A 25,567-nucleotide genomic window follows, 5' to 3' on the forward strand; every position below is an offset into this window, starting at 1 on the left:
CAAGCTAAGGCACATCTTTTTCCTCAGATGTGGCTGTGATTAAAGACAAAGGTGCTGGTTATTTATTTACAGACACGAGCACACAAGGTTTAATTATATTATTACTGTAAAATGAAAAAATCTACTGCTGAGATAGTAACAAATGAATATTTCAGTTTTCTCTTCACACTGTCATTAAATGTATCTCTTTTCAGTCCAGAATCACTAGCATATGCTTCTCATCAGTAAAAGATCATCTCTAACCTACTAGTGTTTTGTTTTGAAACATGCCTCAATTAAGCCTTTCCATACCTGTATTTGTCTTCACATGAAAGCATTAATGCATCAATTGCCAGCTCTTATTGCGTAACACATTTCTGACAGATGACACTCTGTAATAGTAGGGTTGCCTTTTCTTTTGCTGACAAGTCTTCTGTAGCTTTCACAAGTGCACGGCAGGAGCAAATTGCAACAGCCAAAGTCATCCTATTACTTCATGTCCATGAAAGGAATTTCTGCCTGACACACAGCTACAAAAGGCATCTTAAAACCAACCTAGTTCATGCTGATTTTTCCCAATTTCCCCTCTTCCTTCCCATGTCTCATCACTATTCTCAATGGTAAACCTATGGGCTGGTCCTATGTTGTGCTTTAATCTTTGCGCAACCACATCTTAGGCACTTTATTAATGAGTGTTAAAAGAACAGGAACCTTGCCAGGGAAAAGACAATGGTTGAAATAAATGTGTTTGGGCTGACGACATGGAACTCCCTCAAAAAACCAGCACCCTCCCAACAAGTTGCATAATTTACAACACAGCCTCTCCCAATTGTGTTGAGATCACCTCATGGAAAAGCATCCCCTATTTGAATTGGTTGCATCTTGACAGGTACCTCCGATATCAAAGATTCCCCAATTTCTTTTCCCCATGAACCTCTTGCAAATTGTTGAGGGTCTTGGGAGAACCACTTAACGATGTTTCTGCCTGTTGTAGTAATTGCAGTGTAGTGTGCTAGATGCTGTATGATTTTTGTTTTTTTGCTGCTGCTTTTATTGTTGTGTTGATGTTTGTGTACAGGCATGGTCCTCACAATAAACGGATTTGTTGTTGTTGTTATTTCTTATACAGTGGTACCTCGGGTTAAGTACTTAATTCGTTCCGGAGGTCCGTTCTTAACCTGAAACTGGTCTTAACCTGAAGCACCACTTTAGCTAATGGGGCCTCCTGCTGCTGCTGCGCCGCCGGAGCCCGATTTCTGTTCCTATCCTGAAGCAAAGTTCTTAACCTGAAGCACTATTTCTGGGTTAGCGGAGTGTGTAACCTGAAACGTATGTAACCTGAAGCATATGTAACCCAAGGTACCACTTGTTGTGTTTTATTATACTGAAGCCAAAACATGATAAGCTGGAAATGAGTGGCAAGACTCATGAGAGATGTCATGCACTGGCTGGACACAGAGGACCAGTGGGATGCACCAGCTGGGTAACCCCCAAGGGAAGAAGGCTCAGAGCCAAGGGACTGGTGGTGAGACGATGACTAGCAGGAGGGAGAAGATTGGGCGGAGGTGGTGTTGGAAACAGAAGAGATAACAGGGCTTCGGGAGTTCAAGGGAGAGTCTGTGGCAGAGAGTTCAGAAGCGAAGCAGCCTGCTTTTATTGAAATGTTGCAATACGGTTTTGTTTCTCTGCCTACAGAGAAACAAACTCGTCATACTGTCTGAACCAGCTCACCAAGAAAAGAGTTGTTGTTTTTAACGAAATGAGTATTACTTCAGGCCTATAGAAGTCAGTTTTCTTTACTACGTGGGTATAACATGTGATGAAGCAGTTCCAGACAGAGGTTTTTAAAGAGTCAGACGATGCTGGTGGGCTTAAAATGGAAGTGACCAAAGACTTATTAATGAAAAGTACTTACACCATATTGTGCTCTTGCCTATCACCCACCCTGCACCCAAATTTAGGAATCTCAATGAATGATAATAATGCTGTACTAGGAAGTAGGCACTATATAGGGGCACAATTTTTATTCTTAACACAAGGGAAGATTGTATAACTACAGTGGTACCCCGCAAGACGAACGCCTCGCGAGACGAAAAACTCGCAAAACGAAAGGTTTTTTCGTTTTCGAGTTGCCTCGCAAGACGAATTTCCCTATGGGCTTGCTTCGCAAAACGAAGCTTGCCCCGGGGACAGCGGGTCTTCTCTTTTGAAGCAAGGGGCGGCGGGGAGATCGCTTCTCCCCACCGCCCCTTGCTTCAAAAGAGGTCCGGGGGCAGCGGGAAGCGCTTCCCACTGCCCCCGGACCTCTTTTGAAGCAAGGGGCTGCGGGGAGATCGCTTCTCCCGGTGCTCCGAAGCGGGGCGGGGGGGCGGGAACACCTGCCCCAGCCGCCGGGCTTCGTAGCGCTGCTGCGAAGCCGGGCGGGGGGGCGGGAACACCTGCCCCAGCCACCCCGCTTTGGAACGCTGCTCCAAAGCGGGGCCGGGGGGGGGGCGGGAACACCTGCCCCAGCCACCCCGCTTTGGAACGCTGCTGCGAAGCCGGGCGGGGGGGCGGGAACACCTGCCCCAGCCACCCCGCTTTGGAACGCTGCTCCGAAGCGGGGCGGGGGGGCGGGAACACCTGCCCCAGCCACCCCGCTTCGGAACGCTGCTCCAAAGCGGGGTGGTGGGGCGGGAACACCTGCCCCAGCCGCCGGGCTTCGTAGCGCTGCTGCGAAGCCGGGCGGGGGGGGGGCGGGAACACCTTCTGAAGGCGGGCGGGGGGCGAAAGTCTTTGTCCCCCCTGCCTGCCTTCCCAGGGGCTTTTAAATCGCCCCGGACAGCGGAGAAGTCCTCCGCTGTCCCGGGGCGATTTTAAAATGCCGCCCGCCAGCATTTTAAGATCGCCCGGACAGCGGAGAAGTCCTCCGCTGTCCCAGGGTTTTTTAAAATGCTGGGGGTGGGAAGAAAAGCCCTTGTCCCCCCCCCCAGCCTTCAGATGAGGTCCGGGGACAGACTGTCCCCGGACCTGGTCTGAAGGCGGTTTCCCTAGGAACGCATTAATTGATTTTCAATGCATTCCTATGGGAAACCGTGCATCGCAAGACGAAAAAACCGCAAGACGAAGAGACTTGCGGAACGAATTAATTTCGTCTTGCGAGGCACCACTGTACTTTGATCTAATGTTTGATCTGGGATCAAATGTTTAAAACATTTTCAACTACAAATTACAAGAACTCCGCCAGCCCCAAGGAGATAGTTTGGTTGAATAAAGAAAACTGGGCTACGGCATTCTTTTACAGACGCACATCAATTCCCTCCACCTGTGCAAGAGACAGACATGTAGAGATGGATTTCCAGAACAAAGATGGAACCTCCTAAGCTTCCCTTCCCTTCCAATAAAAACAGTAGCCTGCCTCAACGGGACTGACACAAAGTTAACCTTTAAAAAGCCTGAGCCCTAGATAGAATGTGGCTAATTTTCAAAGCACACAGTAACATCTCCACTATGGGGCATCAGCTGCCAATAATGCTAGAGGGAATTAAAATTAAGCCTCTTGTAATCTAGGGCCTATATTCTAGACAGTTATTAGATGACTGTATTTCAGAAATATGAGTTCCATCCACTTTCCTCCACATTCTTCATTTCCTGCAGCTTCATATAGCAACTGAATGTAAGATTTGTATTTCTAACTAAATGGTAGTTTAAAGTAGATTAGAACAGTTTTTGATGTTACTGGGAGCAGCCCTGCAATACACATAAACACACCAGAGATCCCAGGTGCAGATTACAGATTGCCAAAGCATAAACAAATTCAGTGAGTGACATGGCTTTGGAACTATCTTCGTATTTGCATACCTATACAAATTTAGACACAAGTAAAAATAATTATAATCACACAGTCTGAATGCCGTTCAGGTTTAGTATATATCCCAATGCATTTATTAGCCATTAATGACACTTTCCAGCATGATTTATTGTTGAACTGTTGCTCAAAATTTACTGTGATTATAACTTTGTACATCAAGTCTGTGAATGCCTATAATAGGTTCCTGTAATAACTAGTTTTCCTTAAGGAAGAAAAATATTCACATTAACAAGACCTATTAGCTTATTCTGTCAACATATCAGCGCCTTCTCCGCCAGTAGCATCTTGAGATATCTGAAGATCTTCCAACATTTCAGCAAGGCTGATCCGGGGAATACCCTCATCATCTGTGTCACTTTCTACAGGAATGACCGCATCTATAAAACCATAAAGCAACATAAGACCTCAAAATAAAAAAAAATCACTTTATCTAACCAAGTGAGCTAAGTGTCAAATAACTAGCCATTCTTTAAGAAAACAATGGAAATTCTTTTCAAAATATTTGCTCTCTCCCTGCACCTCCACAATAGCTTTAATGCCTGCTTTGTAGTCTAAACCTGAGTGATGGATAATTATAGTGCAAGATTAATTAGGAACAGAATAATTAATTAGGAAGAGAATACTAATTATCCTTCCCCCAAAAGGTTGAAGAGAGCAAGCGGCAGACCACTTGCTTCCCTTTCACCTAGGATTCATACCAAGTGCTTGGGTCTATTCTCTGCCCTGCTGCTGCTAGTTACATGGCAGAATGAGGGCAGTATACGCATACAGCCCTTGGTCTCCTAGTTTGCATTCCTTTCTATTCAAAAAACAAACAAACATACAACATAAATTCTGCATATCAGGGATGTCCAAGTGCGCAGAGGTTTCTGGATGGTAATAATACACTTCATCACTAGAGGGAACGAACTGGAAGACCACAAAGAAAATAAATATTTGGGGGGCCCTGCCCCCTCCATCAGCAAAATAATGCAAGACTACTGAAGTCTGGGACTAAGTGAGCTGCTTATCTAAGCCTTATCCTGAACAATGGGGAAAGGGGAATATATTTCTCTTCCCCCTCCTTGTGGTGTACAAAAAGATTTGGAGAGGAGTGGGGAGACCTGGGATCAACAAGAATATATCCCCTACTCTTATTTTGATTTTTAAAGGATACATTAAGCTGTTAGGGCTGCTGCCTGCATCACAGCTTAAGATCTCCTTGGAGCGGGGAATAATTAGGTTGAGACAAAGTTCCTTCTGACTGCCTCTAGTTACTGCCCCACATCCTTTTAGCTTCAAAGGATCCCAAGTCCTTAAAAGCTTACAGCATCCTGGTCCTGGGGAGAGAACCCTAATTTCATTCGCTCCTCCAGGGTACTCTTAAGTTGCTAAGGGCTTGGTCAGGCGGTCAATTTCCTCATCCTGTTTGCCAACTTCAGCTCATCGGATACTCAACTAATGTCAGACATACTGTGCCTCCAGGATGGGGTTAAGTATGCTTGCAGGAGCACAGTATTTTCCTGTATGCCAGGGCATGTGGCATGGTCAAGACAAAGCTTCCTTAAGTTCATGTAACCTGGGGAGATAGATGATGATGAGTACCAGTCCTAAGCTGGTCTAATGCATACTCTGGGAAAGGAAGAGATGCCGGCAGTTATTGTGTACTTCCGTAGCTTCTCATCCCCCTAAATGTTATTAAATTGGCTTGGAGCATTTAGCCCCAGATACTTAGATCATGACAATAGACAGAAACAGTGGACAGAACACATATTAACTAGAAAACAACTAATTTAAGAGTAGCCACCACTGGTTGTGAATTCCAGACACCACTATAGACAGGCAATATTTCTGGGCATTACAATACGGCAAAAAAGGTAAATACTTCACATAGGAAACTTACTTTTATAAATATTGACATTTTTTCTAATAGCCTCATCTTCTTCAAGATCTTCTAGGAAGTCCTGGTATTGTCTATAAAAGTTGAAATAAAAGTGAGCAATTTTACTACTTTTTCTGGGGAATAGGTGCATTCTACACCATTATACTCATAAACTATAAATAGAATACAGAAAACTAAATATTTTTGCCTGAAGGCTATATAAACTATGTCTGACTACTGGGAAAGATGAACATTCACAAGCTGAGCAAGTAAAATTAGTTTGAAAAATTCAAATTATAAATTGCTAAGATGTGACATGGGAGATTCCTGATTGGATCTCTCCAGAGTCTGACCCCTGCCATCAAACACCTCCTGCTGCTTTTACACACTGTGGAAAAAGACTGGTATCTGTATAATTATTATAATTATAATGATTATTTATACCCCACTCTTCTGACTGGGTTGCCCTTTCTTTCCCCCATCTGTTTCCATCAGTTTTTCATGTGTTCGACTATCATGCATTGATTTTGTTATACACTTCCATGAATTCCAATAGTATAAATGGTATTATAATAATAATTTATTATTTATATCCCACCCATCTGGCTGGGTTTCCCAGCCACTCTGGGCGGCTTCCAACAAAATATTAAAAAAACAATAAAACATCAAACATTTAAAAACTTCCCTAAACATACTAAAATGGTAGTATAAAAGTGCTTTAATAAGACTGGGCAACAATTTTTTACTTTTTGAATGTTGTCTAGATTTCTACAAATGATTGAGTATTTTTGCACTGCTGAATCAGGAAATGGCATCCGTTTCTCTCCATCAGGTCAGGTTTTTTTGCTATGTTGATTTGAAAAAAATCAGATCTTGTGACAAGATCGATTACATTTTTGTGGCATTATCAGCTGATTTTTGTCAACACATATCATCCTAAATATGTTTTTAAGAGAGAAAAAATATTTTTCCAACAACATATATTGATTACCTGATAGAAACATTGATTACTGTAAACTGAATGGTGGACATTGATAAAGGTAAGTACACGTAAATTGCATGTTGCTTCACCATTTTTCAAACTTCAGGGCTTGAACTTCCGTTTCTTGGAACTCCTGGAATGCTCAGTGGCAGGGAGGTCTCTCTTCAGAGTCCAACAGTAGTCAGCCATCATGACTGCGTCCCAGCGACCCTGATACCTGGTCTCCATCTCTTTCATGCCCTGATGGAATCTCTCCCCCTGCTCGTCACTCATTGAACCCAGTTTCTCAGGAAACTGGTCTATATGTGAAAATAGGTAGTGCATTTTGACGCTCATGTTGCAGCCCAGGTTTCTGAAAGCAGTCAGCATGTTGTTGACAAGTTCTGCGTAGTTTCTGGCCTTATTGTTGCCCAGAAAGTTCTTCACTACCAGAACAAATGCCTTCCACGCTTCCAGTTCCACTTCGTTCATTGAGTTTCCGAACTCTGGATCTCTGATGAGCTGACGGATCTGAGGACCGTCAAAGATGCCAGCTTTCAACTTCTCCATGGTCAATCCTGGAAAAGCCTGGCACAAGTGAAGCAGTCACCATTCTTGTCCAGAGCCTTGGTGAACTGCTTGCTTAAGCCGAGCTTGATGTGCAGTGGTGGGAAGAGTATTCTGTCTCTGTCCACCAGAGGGTCGTTGATGACGTTCCTTTCTTTGCAAGGCACCAATTCCTCCCGCACAGGCCAGTCCTTCTTCGTGTAATGCTGAGTCCCTACTATCTCACATGCACAGAAAACATGGGTACTTGGTGAAGCCAGACCGTTGTCCCAACAAAAAGTTCACCATCTTCAGGTCAACACAAATAAACCACTTATGTTGATCATAACCAATTTTCTCCAGCACATACTTCACCGCTTCATAGTTCTCCTTCAGTGTACTCGAGTGAGCCAGGGGTATAGAGGCAAACCGGTTGCCGTTGTTTAGCAGAACACATTTCAGTGATCGCTTGCTGCTGTCAATGAACAGTCTCCAATCTTTGGGTTCGTACTGTGGCACTCCAAGCTTGAGCAGAAGCTGTGCGGTATCTGCACAGTACACCAAGTCCTTTTCTTCCGAGAAAAAACAGAGGTACTCTTGATGCCTGTTGCGGAAGAAGCTGATGCAAGCACTGACTGTCAGAGAGGAGGTTTTTTCCCTTCAATCTGGATGCCAACAGTTCGGCAGAGTCCTTTGACAAGCTGAGGTCGCGAACTAGATCATTCAACTCCTTTTGGGAAAATGGATGTGGAGCATCATCTTCAAGAACCAATTCTTCTTCTTCATGTCCTTCAACACTGGAGGCATCTTCGTCACTAATGTCAGGAAGTTCTCTGAAGATAGGCACTGGAATTTCATCACAATGGGCTACAGGATGACGTGCTGATTGAAGATCAGGATACTTGAGGCTGCTCCGGTTCTTTCTGTTGATCCCAGTCACATCAACAGCGCAGAAGTAGCAGTCAGTGACATGGTTTGTCGGCTGCCTCCAAACCATGGGAATTCCAAAGTTCAGACTCCTCTTGCCATTGGTACACCCACGTAGAGTCTCGGTGCATGCCTTGCACACCATGTGTGGCGCCCAAGCTTTATCCTGGTCACCAAGTTTAATACCAAAATAAGCATGGTAAGCACACCTTATGAAACTTGTGCACCAATTTATGGAAGATTTCGAGGTTTTATTACTTCAAACTGATCCCTTTTCGACATAATCACCCAGAACTATCAGACCTGAATACTTCTTGTCATTAAAATAATCATTTCCAATCAAAACAATTATTTGACATGGCATTTTACCCCCACCAACTTCTTCTAAAATGCTCCACACAAGCGTACATGTGAACAAAAACGCAAAAAACCGACATGTGGCCATAGCTCAAAAACTTGACCTGATTGAGCAAAACCAATGTGATTTTTGGACTCAGCGCATCAGATTCGTCCTAAATCAACTGAAAAAACGCAGACAACAAATTTGTTGTTGACCAGTGTAATCACTTGTAGGAAAACAGGGTTTGTGTGGGAGGGAAATTGTTAAATATCCCCTCACCCAAGACATCAAAGTGGAGTCTGTTGTAGCTGTTTTACAATTGGAGGGGAAAACCACTCATGAGATTCAACCACACATTACATCAATTCCAGTCTGAAACAACACTGATGTAAATTTCTAAAATGTTCAAACTCTGCGGTATGTAATTTACTTGCTGAACAATATCGGGGGGATACAACTTTAGCTACCCCTGGTCTAAAGAGCATGCATAAAATCCAAGTTGTTTTCTCTGCCACCTTATTTTGCTCACAAAATTATGTACTGGGTGGTTGAACAAACGGGAGATAACACAGAACAGCCCCCGCCAATACCTTTCATCATCTGTATCCATGCCCTCTCTGTCTCTTTCTAATTCTTTCAGTTTCCAGTTCCTGCGACGCTGACGTTTTGTGCGATCATAGCTCTTCTTGATCAAAACCTAAGAATGGAAAGGGGAAGGCGAGGTACTGTGTCAGAAATACCACTTACAGAACAATACTGAGGGATCCCTTAAAAGAAAAAGCTTAAATGAAAATTGGTATTCAGGGCCATCTTTAGCATATGCGCCAGTGGGGTGCAAAGATCCGCCCCCCAAATTTAGTTTAGCCACCCCCAATTTTTTTAGGGGGGCAACTCAAAAGTTGTTGAGGTTTTTTTGGTGCCCCCCAAAATACATTTGGCGCCCCCCCCAGAATTTGGCACCTGGGTGCCCTGCACCCCTGGGTAAAGACGACCCTGTTGGTATTTGAAGCAACTATAGAACTGTAGTGTTAAAACTGACCACAAGGGGCAGTGGGGGGAACGAATATTGAAGGAAGCTATTAAATATTTTTGTACTGCTTTCCATAAATGCTCAAAGTACTTCATATATATTGTATATTACTGTGAGATATTCCAGCATTACTGCCTCCATGTTAATGTCTGGGAAAGGAAGACAGACACGGAATGTGACATATTATACACACTGTCAATTCATGGGTGGAATGACATTTGAACCAGAGACTGAACTCATTGCTCATACTCTTAACTATTCCACCAGAATATTCAGGTTTGCAATCATTAAAGTTGTGGTAAGATTTTCATATGAGAAAAAAATAAATAAAAAATATAAAGTATAAAGTATAAAATATAAAGTATAAAAACCTCAGTATAAAAACACCAGAGATATATTGGCGGGACTAAATAATGCATCTAAGAATAAATGAACAAAGGTACAAATTCAGGAAAAGCAGGAGGGTGATTTTTATTTTTATCAATGTATCAATGACACCAAAGGCCACTACAGCAGGCTAAGCAACACAAGCCGCATGGGCTGTATGTGGACCACCAAGGCTCCAGTTTCTGCTTCTGGAATGACTATACATACTGGGAAAGGTATGGTGAAGTGAACCTTCATGACCTAGACAGAATTGACAAGGCTTCCATTGTCTAACATTATGCAGAAGCAAAAGATTTGGGGAGGATTTTTATCAAATGACACTTTTCTTGACCTAACAGGCAGAAAGCACAGAGACACTAGTGGGAGACAAAGGGAGCCAAGTTGTGCAGGATGGGCATAAGGCTTGACAGAAAGCTTAGGCAGACAGGAAACGAAACCCAGACATATAAACGTAATAAAAGACTATATAATTTCCTATGCTGAGATTCTTGGTCTATATCATGATGATCTTAAAACTATTCATCAGTGCCCAAATGTTTGTTTAAGGAAGGAAAGAAGTATCCAAAACTTACCACATCCGGAACATTATGTGGGTTCATCTTATTTGCAAATTCATCATTTAGATTGCAGTTCACTAAGTCAAATCTAAAATAATAATATGAAAAGGGTTTCTTTGTTAACTGTATCATACTTCTACACAACTCAGAAATGTCAATATTTCTAATAGAAACAGCAAAGCAGAATGGGAAAGAAAATGTAACAACAGCAGTAACAACAGGCACTGCCGGGATTGTTGAAAGAATGAAAAGTTTTGAAAAGCAAAGGATCGTCATACAGAAAATGTAACAAATAATCAAAACAGTAACAAGAATGGATACTTGCTAAAACTCAAAGGCCTTGTACCTTTAGGAAATGTCAAATTATCCACCTACTTGGGTTGTCTTAAGGCTGGCATTGAGAAGATTTTAATTCTGTTTTAAAATTATATAAATATATCCATTTAACAGCTTGGTTTGAGATACGTTATAGAGGCTTTGATATAATGGTGACAAATCAGAGCCCCATACATTTTGGCTTGGCTTACTTGCTACTTTTATTATGTATTATATATTATATATGGTTGCCATTAGCCCATTCTGCCCTGCTTCTCCCTCACTTCCACTGTCTCAAATCCTCCGCATGAGGATTTAATCTCCCTGCATTCTGCATGGGACTTTGGCAGAAGCCTGGAGAGAAACAAAGTTTGTGGAGCATTTGGTGCGAAAATGATTTGTCGGCATTTATAACACTTTCCACTTTTCCAGCTGTAATAGCAATACGACAATATTTATTATGGGCATCTAAGGAGTCAGCATGTGAATGACACGTTACAGCCTTCAGTGTTTTCTTTTAATTTTCCCAATCCTGAAGTCATGGCACAATGCCACCTCTAAAAAGTTGTTGCAAAGGGATGTTTTTAACTGTGGAGTCCTGAAGCGTGTAAAAGGGATGGCCACCAGCTAATATGCTGGAAATGGAAGAAGAAAAATTCACTCTAAGGGCTCTAAGAGGACAGGTCTGGCATCAGAAAGGCTGAAGAGCTGAGCATGGCCTTGAGGCTAAACTGGTGCCATTGCTGTCCTGATTAGAACCTGTTGCTAGAACATCTCTGCTTGCTCTGTATCAAGAATATTATTAAGCCTAGAAACAGGATGATGCCCAGGGCCAAAAGCTACTGATGAAGGTCTCCAAGAGAAAAATAACAGTAGCATTTATTGCCAGGATTAGCATTTACTGGGGGTATGCACAGAAGTCCTTTAAATGGTTTGTTAAAATCCAGAGACCTCAGGCACTTGCTAGAAAGGGAGAGGCACTCACCATTAGGGAATGGGTTTGTAGAACCCTGCCTCCGACTAAAGTAAGAAGCCTATTACAAACAACCCTGAACAAGCATTGCTCTTAAAAGATTCAGCTTTGTGAATTACTCTGCCTTTTATCAAGTAGGTGCATGAGGGTAAATACTGCCCACTTCACATTATATTTTGCATTAGCTATTAAAAGGAAGTTCTTCTCAAATGTATCCTCTTCCTTTTAATGCAATGTTGTCATTAACTTTCCCTATAATCATTATATTGCAGAGAACTCAGAGGTGTCTACCTTGCCCAGTCCTGTAGCCCTCATACCTCCCAGCTTTCAGAGTACCTTAAGGTTTCAGAAAACCAGCTCCAATTAGCATCAATTAAAAGTTATTAGTTCTGAAGGGGCACAGTCCTACAGCCTTCTAAAGTGGTATGCAAGCATGGAACTGAACATCAACCAGAAGCAGAATAGAGCATTACAAACCCAAGCACAAGATCTCCAGGATTCAGAAGATGCCCCAAGTGAGTACGACAGAAATATTGGGTATCGGTATTCAACTCTGATGTTTTCTGCACCCAGGCTTCAGCAAGTGTATGCTTCAAAATAACAAAGGGAAAAGAACACATATGATTAAAAACGAAAGTTGGATATGGTAAGAGTTGAACCAAACCGTCTCTCACATTTTATAATTCAGCATCTTAATTTCCTCTCAAACTGCCAATTTCTCCCAAAGGACGTGTGTATCAAATATATTTGCTAGAAAAACCTTGCATGGTTTTTCTAGCAATGTAATGAAAATGCCATTCCCTGTATCAATGGTATATGCTGGTTGCTACACTGACCTACAAATTGATTTTACAAAACATGTCATGTCATGTCAAACCAAAGCTGACTAAGTAACGCAAAAATAAAGCAAAACCATGCAGATTTGCTTGATTTATACGCTACAAAGATAAGTTTGCTTCACATGAAGTCTGAGACACTTTGATGCAGAATTGTGATAGTTAATGCACTTTGCATACACAAAGTGTACAGTAAGAATTGATTCATAATAATTAAAAAGGATTCTCTTATTTTTCCTTCTTTATCCACAGCAAAAGTTGGCATATTCCAATGTGCATAAATGCTTTTAATTTTTATCTACCTGAGATATTAAATGGACAAAGATGGACATGACCTTCTTGGGAGTGACATCTCAAATGTAGAACTCCCTTTCAAAAGAAGTACACCTCATTCAAAAATACAAGAACTTAGACTAACATATAATTCAGGGACATCGCTCAAAGGCAGAGCACCTGCTTAGGAAACAAAATGCCCAAGGTCAATCCTCAGCTTCTCCAGTTAAAAGGATCTTAGGACGCAGATATGGGAAAGAGTGGCTGCCAGTTAGAATAGCAAACTGGGCTAAAAAGATCAATGGTCTGACAGCTTTCAAATGACATGTGACAGAGCTAAACAATTCCAAGGCAGGGAGAAAGATCTGGCCAAGCTTCTAGAAGAGGTGCAAATAAGAGAATAACAATTCTTACTTTGTTGGATTTCATGCCTGCACCAGCACCTTGTTTTCTCCCATGGGCCCTGCTGATGTCCATCACAATAAATTCCTCCAACTGCTTTGGCTGGAACAAGCTGTTAAAAGGATGACGCCAGTAAGTGTTTCCATCCACTTCAGCAACTGAAAGACAAGAAATATAGAAGTAATGCAGATGTTACTTGTAAGCCACTATTATGATTTGTGTGCGTGGGAAAAGTCACATAGGACTGATATTCTCTTCAATGCACCTGATGCCATCATAGTAGCCTGTAGCTTAGTTTTTCAAATACATCAACCTCAGGCTCATATAAATTTCTGATGGGAGTGTGATTCCTATTAGTATTACTGGATTACATTTTAATATGAAATTTTTTTAAAAAAACTTACTCTGAAGTGTATTAGGATCAATGAGGTGAATGGCACTAGTTATTCGGAGGCAAATACAAATCTGGCTCATATTCCCAAGGCTTTGAGCCAGCTTTGGAGACAAGCATACAACATTGTCCTGAACAGAGAGAGAAAAGGAAAGAAAGCAAAGCAATTACCAAACAAAACAAAAAGCTCATCAATTCCCATTGTAAATCTGCTGTTAGAATGCCTAAAATGCTAAAAGGAGGTCTGATGATTAGGAAACTACAAGCAACTAACTAAATCCTTTAGCTGAATTTCTGTAAAAGCTAGTAGTTAAGATTTCAGACCGTAAGAACTGTAGGCGCATTTCACTTGTAAAATTTCTTAATCTATGAAATCTTTAGAACATATTCTCCAAGTCCTTCCGAAACACAGAAGTTCCAATTGAAAAACAAATACTTCAATATGCATTTTATTGCCGTATCAATGTGTTGTACCAGCAGTCTAGAGGAAAAACTGTTACTGCAGTTCAATAATTAACATTCTCAAGAGGATTCACACACACTTGTTTAGTACTTGATGACTCCTTATGTGTTGTGTTTGGATACTGGATGGTATGAAAAATTCTAGGTATGACATCTCACTCACTCATGAAAGTTATCCCTTCAAACTACACTGAACCAGAGATGAAGATTTATGTGTAAATCTGTACACTGGCTCTTTGAAATTCATGCTAGCATTGAAATAGAAAGCTTCTGTTTTCTCATAGTATTGTGGTTTTAGGCTACAATCCTATATAGACCCACTGAATAAAATGGGGCATATGTCTTAGCAGATATAGCTTCTATAGCACTGGCAGCGCAATCAATCCATTTAACAGGAAGTCCCCCAAGCACAGTTTCTTCTTGATTACGGGCTAGGAATCAAGTCAAAAATACCTTGCATACTGGAACAATCTCCACAGAAAATGTGCTTTTGTAGTTATATGTATTGCTATGAATGTCATGAGAGATCAAACGCTGGGATGACTTAGACCTGAAATTTAAAAAAAACACAAATCCAAATCAGAAATAACAAGAAAAAAAGGAAATTCTATGGCTACAATAACAAACTGGGCAGGAAAGTGAAAACAAATGACAAAAAAGAGTGAGAATCTTTGGCTATGTTTAACAATCCCCTCCCAAGTTCTCAAACTGGAGGTGTGTGGGACAAGGGACCCTAAAGGGGAAGTTCCAGGATGGGTCAGCATCTTGAAGGCAGAAAAGAAAGCTGCTTTCTCTTGACAATTAAAGTTTCGCATTGTAGTTGTTGCAAGCACCTATAAAAAGGCAAGAGGCAAAGGCACTATTGCCACCGCTGCTGTCTCTGTGATATAAACAAGATTCCCTGATCCAGGCAGAGCAACACTGAAACTACTTCTATGCACTAGCTTCAGTGGGACTAAACTAAAACACCTTAATTAATGATGCAGCTATGCAAAGGATCACACACTTTAAAGACAGTCTTACCTACAAGGAACTGTGCACTGAAGAAAGTCCACCATCTTTTGAGCATGTTGTTTTGAAGCATAGTAGAAATCAAGGCCATCTGAAAGCATGTATATGGAATTAAAACTCATGGCAGTTCATATTGATATATTAACATAGGGATCTATATTCTTCAGAACTTTTATGGATTTTCCATGCAAGTCCCAAGACTTCATTAACAATATATTACGCTTATCACAAACAAGCTGTGAGGGAATGAAAGGTTGGATGAGGTGGTGGCTTGGTGAGCAACACAAGCAGGCATGGCAGCCCCAAGTAATAAATATACTTCTCTTCATCTCTATGCAAAATATTAATTATATGGGCGATATCTACTGTTAGCCACTGCAGAACCATTGAAAGCAATGAAGCCCACTGATTTCAATAGGTGTACTCCAAGTGTGACCAACGTTATATACACAAATCATATTTATTATATGCCAAAGCTCTTATTTTGAAAAACCTAGCCTCTCCTTCACACCTGCAAGTACTTCATATCATATTTGCTTTTACAAGAACTTAGTCGCTTCATAAACATCACTCACCATGAATTTCTTTAATCCGAAGAGTATTCTGGTGAAGCCTATGTTTTAAAATCAATTGCTCCAAGTAGTAGAAAGTCTTTTTATGTAGAGTCTAAGAATAAAAATAACAATGGGGTTTAAAAAGTCATATATTTTATACACAAGTTCAGGACACGAGGCAACCACAAATGCATGTATATATGACACAAATATACCTTCTGTCTAATTTGTACCACTGCTTTCCAGAAGTCCTTCGCTTCAACTCGATGGCAGTCATCACACATTTGAGACTGAACAACATACTCTATTATAAAGACTTGCTGAAGAACTGCCCCATTGATCACCTATGGAAGGAAGTTAAGTGCAAGATTAAGTTTTCTACTAGGTTGTTTCTGGGGAGTAACCTTTGACAGTCTACCTGTGTGGTTGAAGCCAAAGAGCAACATGGGAGAGTGTTCTTTGACTCCCTGCCACCTGTATTATGGGGTTCCACAGGGTACCATTTGACCCCATTGTTATTTAACATCTATATAAAGCCACTGAGAGTGGTCATTAGGAGTTTTGGAGCAAAGTGCCATCAACCTGTTGGTAGCACGCAGCTCTATTTCTCTATAACATCTGAATCGGGCTTTGCAAGGCCTGGACCTTAATGAAGTGGTGGAGCAACTTGCCTCAACTAGAAGTCAGGTATTTAGAGTTGCCAACCCCGTGCTATGGAATACTTCAAGCAGAGATTTGCTGGGTATCCTCACTTTTGAGTTTCAAGCATCTGTTCACGTTTTTGAGGCAAAAGGTCTTTGCAACTACTTAATTTTTGATTAGAAAGTCATCTAAATAATTGTATGCATTTTAGAAAAATGTTCTATAGTTTATGCCATCTTTTATAATGTGGTGGTACAGAAATTCTTTCATATATTTTTTATATTTTATCATTGTAAACTGCTTACAGATGATTGCAGTTTAGTGGTCAATAAAATGTTTAAATAAATTAAAATTAAAAAGTAATTGGCATTAAAAGAGATACAGCTAATAGCCCAAATACTCAATACTCCAAGCTTTCTACCTAGCTATTTTTTCTTACTGACCTCACAACTGTGCTATAAAGTTGACTAATGGAAATGGAAGGAATACAAGTGGAAGGAATACAAAGATCATTGTCCGGTCCCCAATCCCCGATCCCTTCAATGTACAGAAACCTCTAGCCTGGTTCTATACATGCTTATATGGAAGCAAATTCTAGTATTTTAATGGGGTTGACTTTCATGGGGCATAATACAGCTGCAACATTGTTCAGAACTCAGCAAGTCACAAGCAAGAACATCCTTGACTTCCTCTAGCTAACACAACATAACCTTATAACATACTCCTGGATTCTCTAATAATTTTGATTTATAAAAGTCACTCCAAAGTCTAATCACCTCTTTTTGTACAGTCAGCTTTACTTTAAGTCTTTTGGAATGTGGTTCAGTCCATACAAATCCTGCTTCGATCAACCGCACCTGTCAGGAGGAAAGAGCATGCGTGATTACCATTTAGTGTATATTTCTACAAATGCTGAACAACAGAAATGGTGCCACATAGGTCTGGGCTCCTACATTCAACTAATGTCACTATTAAAATACAGGAAATGATACATGGCATTTATTAAAACTTTTAATATTCCATTTATTATTACGTATGTCTCCTAATCAACAAATAATGACAATAATCCCTGCTTCCACTTCATGGCTTGCTTCTGCCCACTGGCTTATTGAATTTTGCGTTGAACGTCAGCTCACCTTCATGCACAAACTGGAAATTCATGGAGTGAAATCCTGTACAGAGCCATAAACTGCTGTTTAGAATATACCCCACCCAACTGCTACAAGAACCCATAAGTTAGCAGCAAATACTTTACCTTACATCAATGGAACCCTTACGCCAATGGAACTGCTACATCAAACATATCCCTACACCTATTAGCACTTTAAATAAATCACCATCTCTTTGCCAGCTACATAACAGCATAATTTCATTTGTCTGAATGCCTATTCAGACTTGGACAAGATGGATGAAAACATCAGCTCTCAGGGAAAAAACGACAATGTTGTAGCCACCTAACTTTAAGTGTCTCTCACAGGTTGGGGTTTTGTCACCTAGGCTATTACTGCTGATGTCCTTCACAGCTTGGGACACAAGGAGCACTGGGAGAAGTGGGGTTTTTACTCAAGATGATCCAACGGCCATTCTGCTTCTCAATCTCTCATAAAAGACTGCTTGTTGAATGATGAAGGTATTTCATGCAGCTTCCATGTCTAGCCACATCATGAAAGTGGTATTTCTTCAGCTGTTCTTATAATTTTAATTATGCTTTTTTCCTCACAAACAGAACGGGTCAAGAGTGATAACCCAGTCCATTATTTTTCTGTGGATGCTTATGGGTATAGATTATAATGGTATAGGTACTTGTGAACACAGAATCAAGGAACAGCTCTTTTGTGGTAAACATGCCCCAGTACATACCATTGAGGAACTATCATTGTATGCCCCCAAAATAGAACTGGAAGGTACAACCAAAGTACATCTGCTTGGAGAATCAACTCATTATTAGTGGCTAACTCCACGTAAGAGTCACAGCTTTCACAGGCAAAAAGAAGTTTACAGAAATATAGCAGACTCCTTTTATATTTCATATAAAAATACAGAGCTACAAGACTAACCTTACTAAGGGAAGCTTTGATTTTTTTAAGGCACAATGTCAGAAGTTCTCTTGATTCCAAGGCACACTGAACCCAAGTTCCTGGTGGTTGAAGGTATCTAAAATTGAAAATAAAAGCAATACATGAAATTGATTCAAACCAAATATATACAACAATGTGCCTATATTTAAATAGCATTATAACTACATAACATTAATAATGCCACAAAAATAATTTCCTAGTCTTCTGGATCTGAAAATAATTCCCCATCATCGTTCAACAACTCATTGTTTTCTATTGAATGGCACAAAAACAGAGTTTTGTGGTTCACTTACTGTTACAGCCAGAAATGTTCAAAGCAGTTGTGATTAAGTATGATGCATACATATGCACCTGCTAACTCAACTGATCAAAATGCACAACAGATGTAAACAGTGAAAGGTTTTAGAATTTTGACTAACAATAAGGAAAGTTTAAGTCAAAATGTCATTAGAGGCTGGAGGTAACTGACAACTGTGGAGCATTACAACAGAATATAAAAACTCAACAACTACCTTAATTAAGACAAACTGACCTTCAAAGAACATGCTATACAGTATGAATATGAGCTCTTGAATTCTCTAGACAACATTCTCAGGGTATTATTTATTTCATCATCATCATCAAGTTTATTGTGCTAGCCAAACTCCATGACAAAAGCAGAAAAATGCAAACAATTTCAAATATAAATCAAGCCTTATTAATAAAATTTACACATCATCCTTCATCTGGGGACCCATGCGATGGTTTACAGTATAAAAACACAGAAATACATAACATAATAATGAACAAAACAATAACCCCCCTCTACAAAACAATACCCCCCAAAACAATAATGCCCCCATAGTACATTATAATGATATTCAACATTAATGTATGGTAATTATATTAATGTCCTTATGTCAGACAGCTGCTTCTTTAAATAAAATGTAATATCTTGGCATGAACAGCAATGATTTATAGTCAATGCAGCAGTCCTATTCACTTTAACTGCCCTTATGCAAAAGAAGTTTCTGGGGGATTGCACCTGACTGGTGACACCATACAATAAATTTTAAAAAGATGAGACTGTCTCACATCATGCAACAAAAGAACAAAGCACTCTGTTTCAGAAGACTCTCTATTTGTCTACCCATACCTTCCACAAAGTATATTTCATATTTCTTGGAAAGTATGCAGGTAGCTACGTGCCCCCCCCAAAAGTTGGAGTTCTGACATTTCTATGTTCAGCAACTATGCTCTGAAAATCCCTAATGATGTTGTGACAATTGATGTTGTGGTGATTATGAAGTGCTTCTTTCCCTACTACTATCTGTCTCTGCAATGTGTGCCACAGAAAGAAGGCATGGTAATTGACAATTTTTGTATTTCTAGAGAGGGAACCAGCCATTGTTAAGCTGATGCTTCCAAAACCCTTGGTGAAACCTTTTATCTACCGAAACATGCAGAACAATCCTTTTTGAATACCTGCTTATTCTGCTTAAGGACTCTGGCCACAAGCAGACTCAAGGCCTTTGCACACTATTTTGCATTTTTTTCCTTAGCCTAAAAAAAAAATGTTTTGCTTGACTGTGGATTATGGCATTTTTTCTGGATCTACGCATCTAGTTTTACTTTTTAAAATGTTTATATAAGCACTCAGGAAAGTTATGTTATGTCAGCGCCCTTAAAATTGAGAAAACAGTTGGTACCTTCCACATTGTTTGCAGAAATGAACAATGACTTGCTTAGGAATTCCTTCAGTTATGTCCACTTGAGTCCGTAAACATGCTACACACATGTTGGCTGGATTGGGTGGAATTGCAATGCCACACTGGCAGCACAAGCTAGAAGGAAGGAAGAAAATGACCATTGAAAACGAAATGCACAAAAGACAAAGTCATGATTATTCCCTGGATAGCATTATAATTCAAACATATGAGACCAGAGTTCAAATGCTACTGAGGCAACTCAATGGATGGCCTTCAGTAAATAGTTCTCAGTTGCCTTGTTGGCTAGATCGGTGTAACAACAATCTTGTTTTGAGGATGAACAAGGTAAGAATAGAGCTCATTCAAGTGCTTTGATGCAAATATTAGTAATAATCTGAGAGTCAGGTCTGTTCTTGCATTTCACAATTCAGTTATGAAGCACTTTGTAGATGCACCTGACAAAGTAGGTTCTGACCCATGAACAAGTAGGCAAAATGACTATTTGTTTCTAGCACTACTAATTTCTAATGCTTTGATATTCCAACACATCTGAGAGTATAAATAACAGGAGGACATGTATGGGGAGAACTGCTTCTTACAAAGTAGCCCTCCATGGCAAATTCTTGCATAGTGGAAAGCAAATACACCGGGGGGGACGGGACTTCCAGCTCTGCCTTAGTCCTCCACATATAAGGAGATATCAACTGATTTCAAACAAGCAACTTATTCATTTATTTCATTTATATCCCACCTTACCTCCCAGGTATCATACAGAGCTCCCCCCAATCTATTCTCACAATAGTGAGGTAGGTTCAGCTGAGAGTGAATGACTGGTCCAAGGTCACCTAGTGAGCTTCATTGCTGAGCTGGGATCTGAACCCTGGTTCCCAGGTTCTAGTCCAACACTCTAACCACTAGGGCTGGGCGATATCAGCTTTTCAACATCATGGTGTTTCGCCAGCCAAACATCAGTTTGGCGATATGCCGCGATGCTGAAAAAACAAGCTGCATTCGCCTCTGCCCACGAGGCACCTGGTGAAATTGCCCCAGCTCTCACCTCGGGAAATGAGGCGGTTTTACCCAGGCACTTGTGAGCTGGGACAACACAGCTTGTTTGCACAGCTCAGCTGGGGGGGGGGGAGGAAGATTCCCCCTCCCCAGCTGAGACAGCCCCAACACTTCCCCGCTCACACCCAAGGGCCAGGAACGCCAGGGCTGCTTGGCACAGGTCAGCTGGGGATTGGGAAGGTTCCCATTCCCCAGCCTCACTGATTCAGCTTGTTCCTTCCTCTGCATCGTATGAGGGCAGAGTGCAATGGCAGTTTCACTCAGTGGTATATCGCTGGTGAAACTGCCACTGCTCTTGAATCCCTCTGCTAGCAGTGCCGCTGGAGGAAGGAACGGTGGCGATATACCACTGAGTGAAGCTGACACTGCAGTCTGCTCCTCATACCGATCCGGGTTTATCAATATACTGTATTAGCCTGAATATAAGCGTCACTTTTTCCCTAAATTCCGACTGTGAAAAGTTAAAGTGTGACTTATATTAGCAACCTTACCGTATGCAGCCAGGAGCATAGGGCAGAGCGCGGCAAAGTGGCACCCGCCCCGTGCGTAGTCCCTCGTCCTTTCCCCTAAGGCCAGGAAGGGAGAGAGCGAGGAAAGGGGAAAGTCGCTCCCCCCCCCCCCGTATGCAGCCAGGAGCAGCGAGGAATGGAGTGGCTTATATTTGGGTATTTTCTCTCTCTCCCCCCCCCAATTTTAAAGATACGGCTTATATTCGACCCAATACGGTATCACCCAGGCCTACTAACCACTACACTATAGTGACTCTCCCGCACATATATTCACATGAAGGACAACACTCCTTCTTGTATGGCTGTCAAAGACAGTATGTTACTCACATGTTCCCCTGGCTGACCGTTGCAGGCTCCTTCATGTATTCCATCTCTAGCTTCACACGTGTTTCCCAAGAATGAGACACGCATTAGCACCTAGTGAGGTGAGAGCACAGGTTAGGGTCCAACTATTACAGAGTGTCTAACGTAAGAAGAACCCAACTGGATCAGATCAAAAAGCCAAACATTTAAAAATCTTGTTCTCATTGTCGTCAACCAGTTATCTGTGTGGGTGGGATATTCTTATGTTTTTGATACTGATGAAGCTCAAATATTGAGGTACTAAAGTACTAAAGAAAATGGGGTAGGGTGGTGACATATGTTAGGTCACACCCATACCATACATTTAAAGCAGCTTTCTATTGTCAAGATCATCATGTTTTGGCTCATCTTCCTTTTTTCTTTTCTTTTCCATAGTGGCTTACGTTTTATGCCATGTACTTTGATATTTTTTGTAGTTTTTTTCATTATTATTATTATTAAGGAATTTTCTTTTGTAATTTTGGTTGCCTATATTTATATGTATTTGTTTAAAGCAAAATAAAAGTATTAAATAATAATAATAATAAAGCAGCTTTCTACCACTTTGCCATTGGCTCCTCCTGAAGAATCCAGAGAACTGTAGTTTATTAACAGTGCTGGAAACAGTAGTTCTATGATGAATAAACCACACTTCTCTGGATTCTTTGGAGGAAGCCATAGCTTTTTAGAATGGTACAAATGTGCTTTAAAAGTATGGTGTGGACATGTGGGGTCCCAAAGCTGTTAAGGACATCAGTGCTGGCATAAGGGGACATTGAGCTGATGGCGTACAGCAACGATTTGCCAGTCTAATACACTATTAACATTATTATTATTAATTAAATTGGCCAGTCACTTCCACGGCAACCCAAAGTGACTTGCAATACACATTTGGCATCCAGGAAAGCAAGGACTCTCTGACTGGCTGTAAGCAAGGGCATAGCCAGCATTTGTGTTGGGTGGGGTCAGGCCTTTGTTATGGGGGGCAGCACCTCAGTTAGTTAAGTGTTTTTGTTGATTTAGGGGGGCAGCTGCCCCCTTTGGCTATGCCCATGGCTGTAAGGTCAAATAAACACGTGGGGGGGGGGGGACAACAGAGTACTGTAATGAAAGATAACGAAAAACAGATGCCTCTTTCGAGCCTACTCAAACGAGATTTATTTCCTTAAAATAAATCTTTTTACTTAGACGATCATTTCAAAAACAAATCCACCAATCAACCATTTTAGTGATAAAGCCACGTTCCATGGCAGCCTGTCGTCGCCTTCCGGCAGCTAAAAAAGCCAATGCAATTCTGGGCTGCATCAATAGAAGTATAGCATCTAGATCAAGGGAAGTAATAGTGCCACTGTATTCTGCTCTGGTCAGACCTCACCTGGAGTACTGTGTCCAGTTCTGGGCACCACAGTTCAAGAAGGACACTGACAAACTGGAACGTGTCCAGAGGAGGGCAACCAAAATGGTCAAAGGCCTGGAAATGATGCCTTATGAGGAACGGCTAAGGGAGCTGGGCATGTTTAGCCTGGAGAAGAGGAGGTTAAGGGGTGATATGATAGCCATGTTCAAATATATAAAAGGATGTCACATAGAGGAGGGAGAAAGGTTGTTTTCTGCTGCTCCAGAGAAGCGGACACGGAGCAATGGATCCAAACTACAAGAAAGAAGATTCCACCTAAACATTAGGAAGAACTTCCTGACAGTAAGAGCTGTTTGACAGTGGAATTTGCTGCCAAGGAGTGTGGTGGAGTCTCCTCCTTTGGAGGTCTTTAAGCAGAGGCTTGACAACCCTATGTCAGGAGTGCTCTGATGGTGTTTCCTGCTTGGCAGGGGGTTGGACTCGATGGCCCTTGTGGTCTCTTCCAACTCTATGATTCTATGATTCCCGCTCTAGGTAGGGCAAAGGTCGCGGGGTCCCTTGGCGGCAGCAGCAGCGATCTGCACCCGCTCAGAGGCACTCTTGCCCACATGGCAACGCGGCAAACTCCACAGCTTCGGAAGCAGAGGATGGCGACAGCGATATTCAGCCACGGGTGGAGAGGTGATGTAGCACTTCGGGCCAGCGGTTAAATTAAGAAGAGGAGGAGGAGGGGAAAGAGCAGCCGAGGCGGCACGTGGCGGTTGGGCCCAGCGCAGCTGAGGGCGCCAACGGTCGTTTTGCGCGTTCCGAAACAACCTCCCCCCCCCCGCCCGTTCCTCTCCTCCCCTGCCAAACGCAGAGGCCCCACAAAGCGACTCGCGCTCTGTTTCCCCCTCGCCACTTACTTTCTTTCGCTTCACGGTCAGGTCTACGCCTCGCGTTCCAACGTCCTGGAAGTGGAGCGATAGAGAGAGAGAGAACGCACAGCTCTCGCGAGAACTTTGGGAAAAGAACGCCGGGGGGAGGGGGGGAAACGGGAAGTCGCCATGTGAGTGGCGACGTAGAGGTAAGGAAAGCATGTTTTCCCGCTCCCCGCAGGTTCAGTTGAGAACCGGAGGCGTAGGGTTGCTCTCGTCGGGTGTGCTAAGCAAGCCCCGTTGCTCAGATGGAGGCGGGAGGGATAGAGACAGAGGCATGGGCGAAGTACACTCTGCAGATGCTCAGGGGTCCCTTTTTCTTTTCTTTTTTTAACGCTGGCTTCATAAGCTTGGCTCGTTGTAACAGGGAGATTGCATCTCGGCAGAGCAGGCGTCGCTTTCCTTTCCGTTCTTCACTTCCGATAAGAATTTTATTTTAAAAGAGCAACGAAAGTGTCACCATCATTCCTCATGACTAGCATTTTAATATATCGCTTAATATATCGTTGAGGGCAAAAATCCCTCAGCGGGTTTGCATAAAACACAGCAAGATAATTAGTAATAAATAAATAAAACCCGAAAATGCAAAGAAAGGCAACAGTAGAAAGAGCAGTATTTATAAAAGCTTTCAGTTAAATATCAATAAATAACAAAACAGATATGTGCATGGGATATCTATTTTGTAAATATGCAATATAAGCAGTAAAATTGTTGGCATCCGTGTATAATAATAATAATAATAATAATTTTATACCTCGCCCATCTGCTTGGGTTGTTGTTGTTGTGGAATTCCCATCTAAGTTTTTTACTCAGACTCATCAAAATTAATGGGCCTAATTTACTTGTGGTCACTGATTTCCACAAGTAATTTAGGCCAATTAATTTCAAGTGGCCAGATTCAGCAAGTGGAAGGCATCACAAGGGCTCCTGCCAGGGCAGTGGGGCCTTCACCTCTTCCCCTGCCCCACGCCTTCCCCAAATCCGCTCTGGAGGGTTAGAACAGACCTTTCCAAACTTTTCATGTTGGTGACACACTTTTAAAGATCTGTTATATTTCTCTGCCACCCTTCATTCAAACAAATCTCCAAAGAAGCAAGAGTTCAAAAATCCATCATGGTGTATTTCTCCTCTGTCCCATTTCTCCTCTGGTACCAACTGTCAGACCATCTTTTAAGCATGAATTTTGCTACCCTTTCTTGTTATACATGATTTTCAACCATGTCACCATGAACGTTGCCAGGCTTCATGTTTGCAGGTACATCTTTGTAACAGAGCTGGTCTACCAATGGGCCTGGTGCTTTGGCCACAGAT

General features: G+C 41.6%; 1 protein-coding gene and 1 long non-coding RNA gene across 5 annotated transcripts; both read right to left on the reverse strand.

Moving 5' to 3' along the window:
- Nucleotides 1-1,080: 1,080 nt before the first annotated feature.
- On the reverse strand, nt 1,081-2,343 carry LOC310707529. The gene is made up of 2 exons (XR_014526547.1): nt 2,284-2,343; nt 1,081-2,180 (listed from the first exon to the last, which is right to left on the reverse strand). It is a non-coding gene; the product is annotated as an uncharacterized lncRNA (long non-coding RNA).
- Nucleotides 2,344-3,880: 1,537 nt separating this feature from the next.
- On the reverse strand, nt 3,881-24,356 carry NMD3 (NMD3 ribosome export adaptor). Of its 4 annotated transcripts, none has more exons than XM_083504274.1 (17): nt 23,869-24,151; nt 23,204-23,256; nt 21,968-22,057; nt 20,064-20,198; nt 18,355-18,451; nt 17,074-17,154; nt 15,871-15,999; nt 15,677-15,767; nt 15,114-15,192; nt 14,544-14,640; nt 13,642-13,759; nt 13,250-13,395; nt 12,204-12,316; nt 10,454-10,526; nt 9,055-9,161; nt 5,712-5,782; nt 3,881-4,206 (listed from the first exon to the last, which is right to left on the reverse strand). In XM_083504274.1, the coding sequence occupies exons 3-17, from the start codon at nt 22,009-22,011 to the stop codon at nt 4,073-4,075; spliced, it is 1,515 nt and encodes a 504-aa protein (XP_083360400.1). In that variant the 5' UTR covers nt 22,012-22,057; nt 23,204-23,256; nt 23,869-24,151; the 3' UTR covers nt 3,881-4,072. The 4 variants fall into 4 exon arrangements, with proteins under 4 accessions (XP_083360400.1, XP_083360398.1, XP_083360399.1 ...); XM_083504272.1 differs by having other exon boundaries at nt 23,204-23,247; nt 23,862-24,133; XM_083504273.1 differs by having other exon boundaries at nt 21,968-22,320; nt 22,537-23,256; nt 23,869-24,126.
- Nucleotides 24,357-25,567: the final 1,211 nt, after the last annotated feature.

Source organism: Podarcis liolepis, assembly GCF_965112155.1.
Source record: "Podarcis liolepis genome assembly, chromosome: 5".
Lineage (NCBI taxonomy): Eukaryota > Metazoa > Chordata > Lepidosauria > Squamata > Lacertidae > Podarcis > Podarcis liolepis.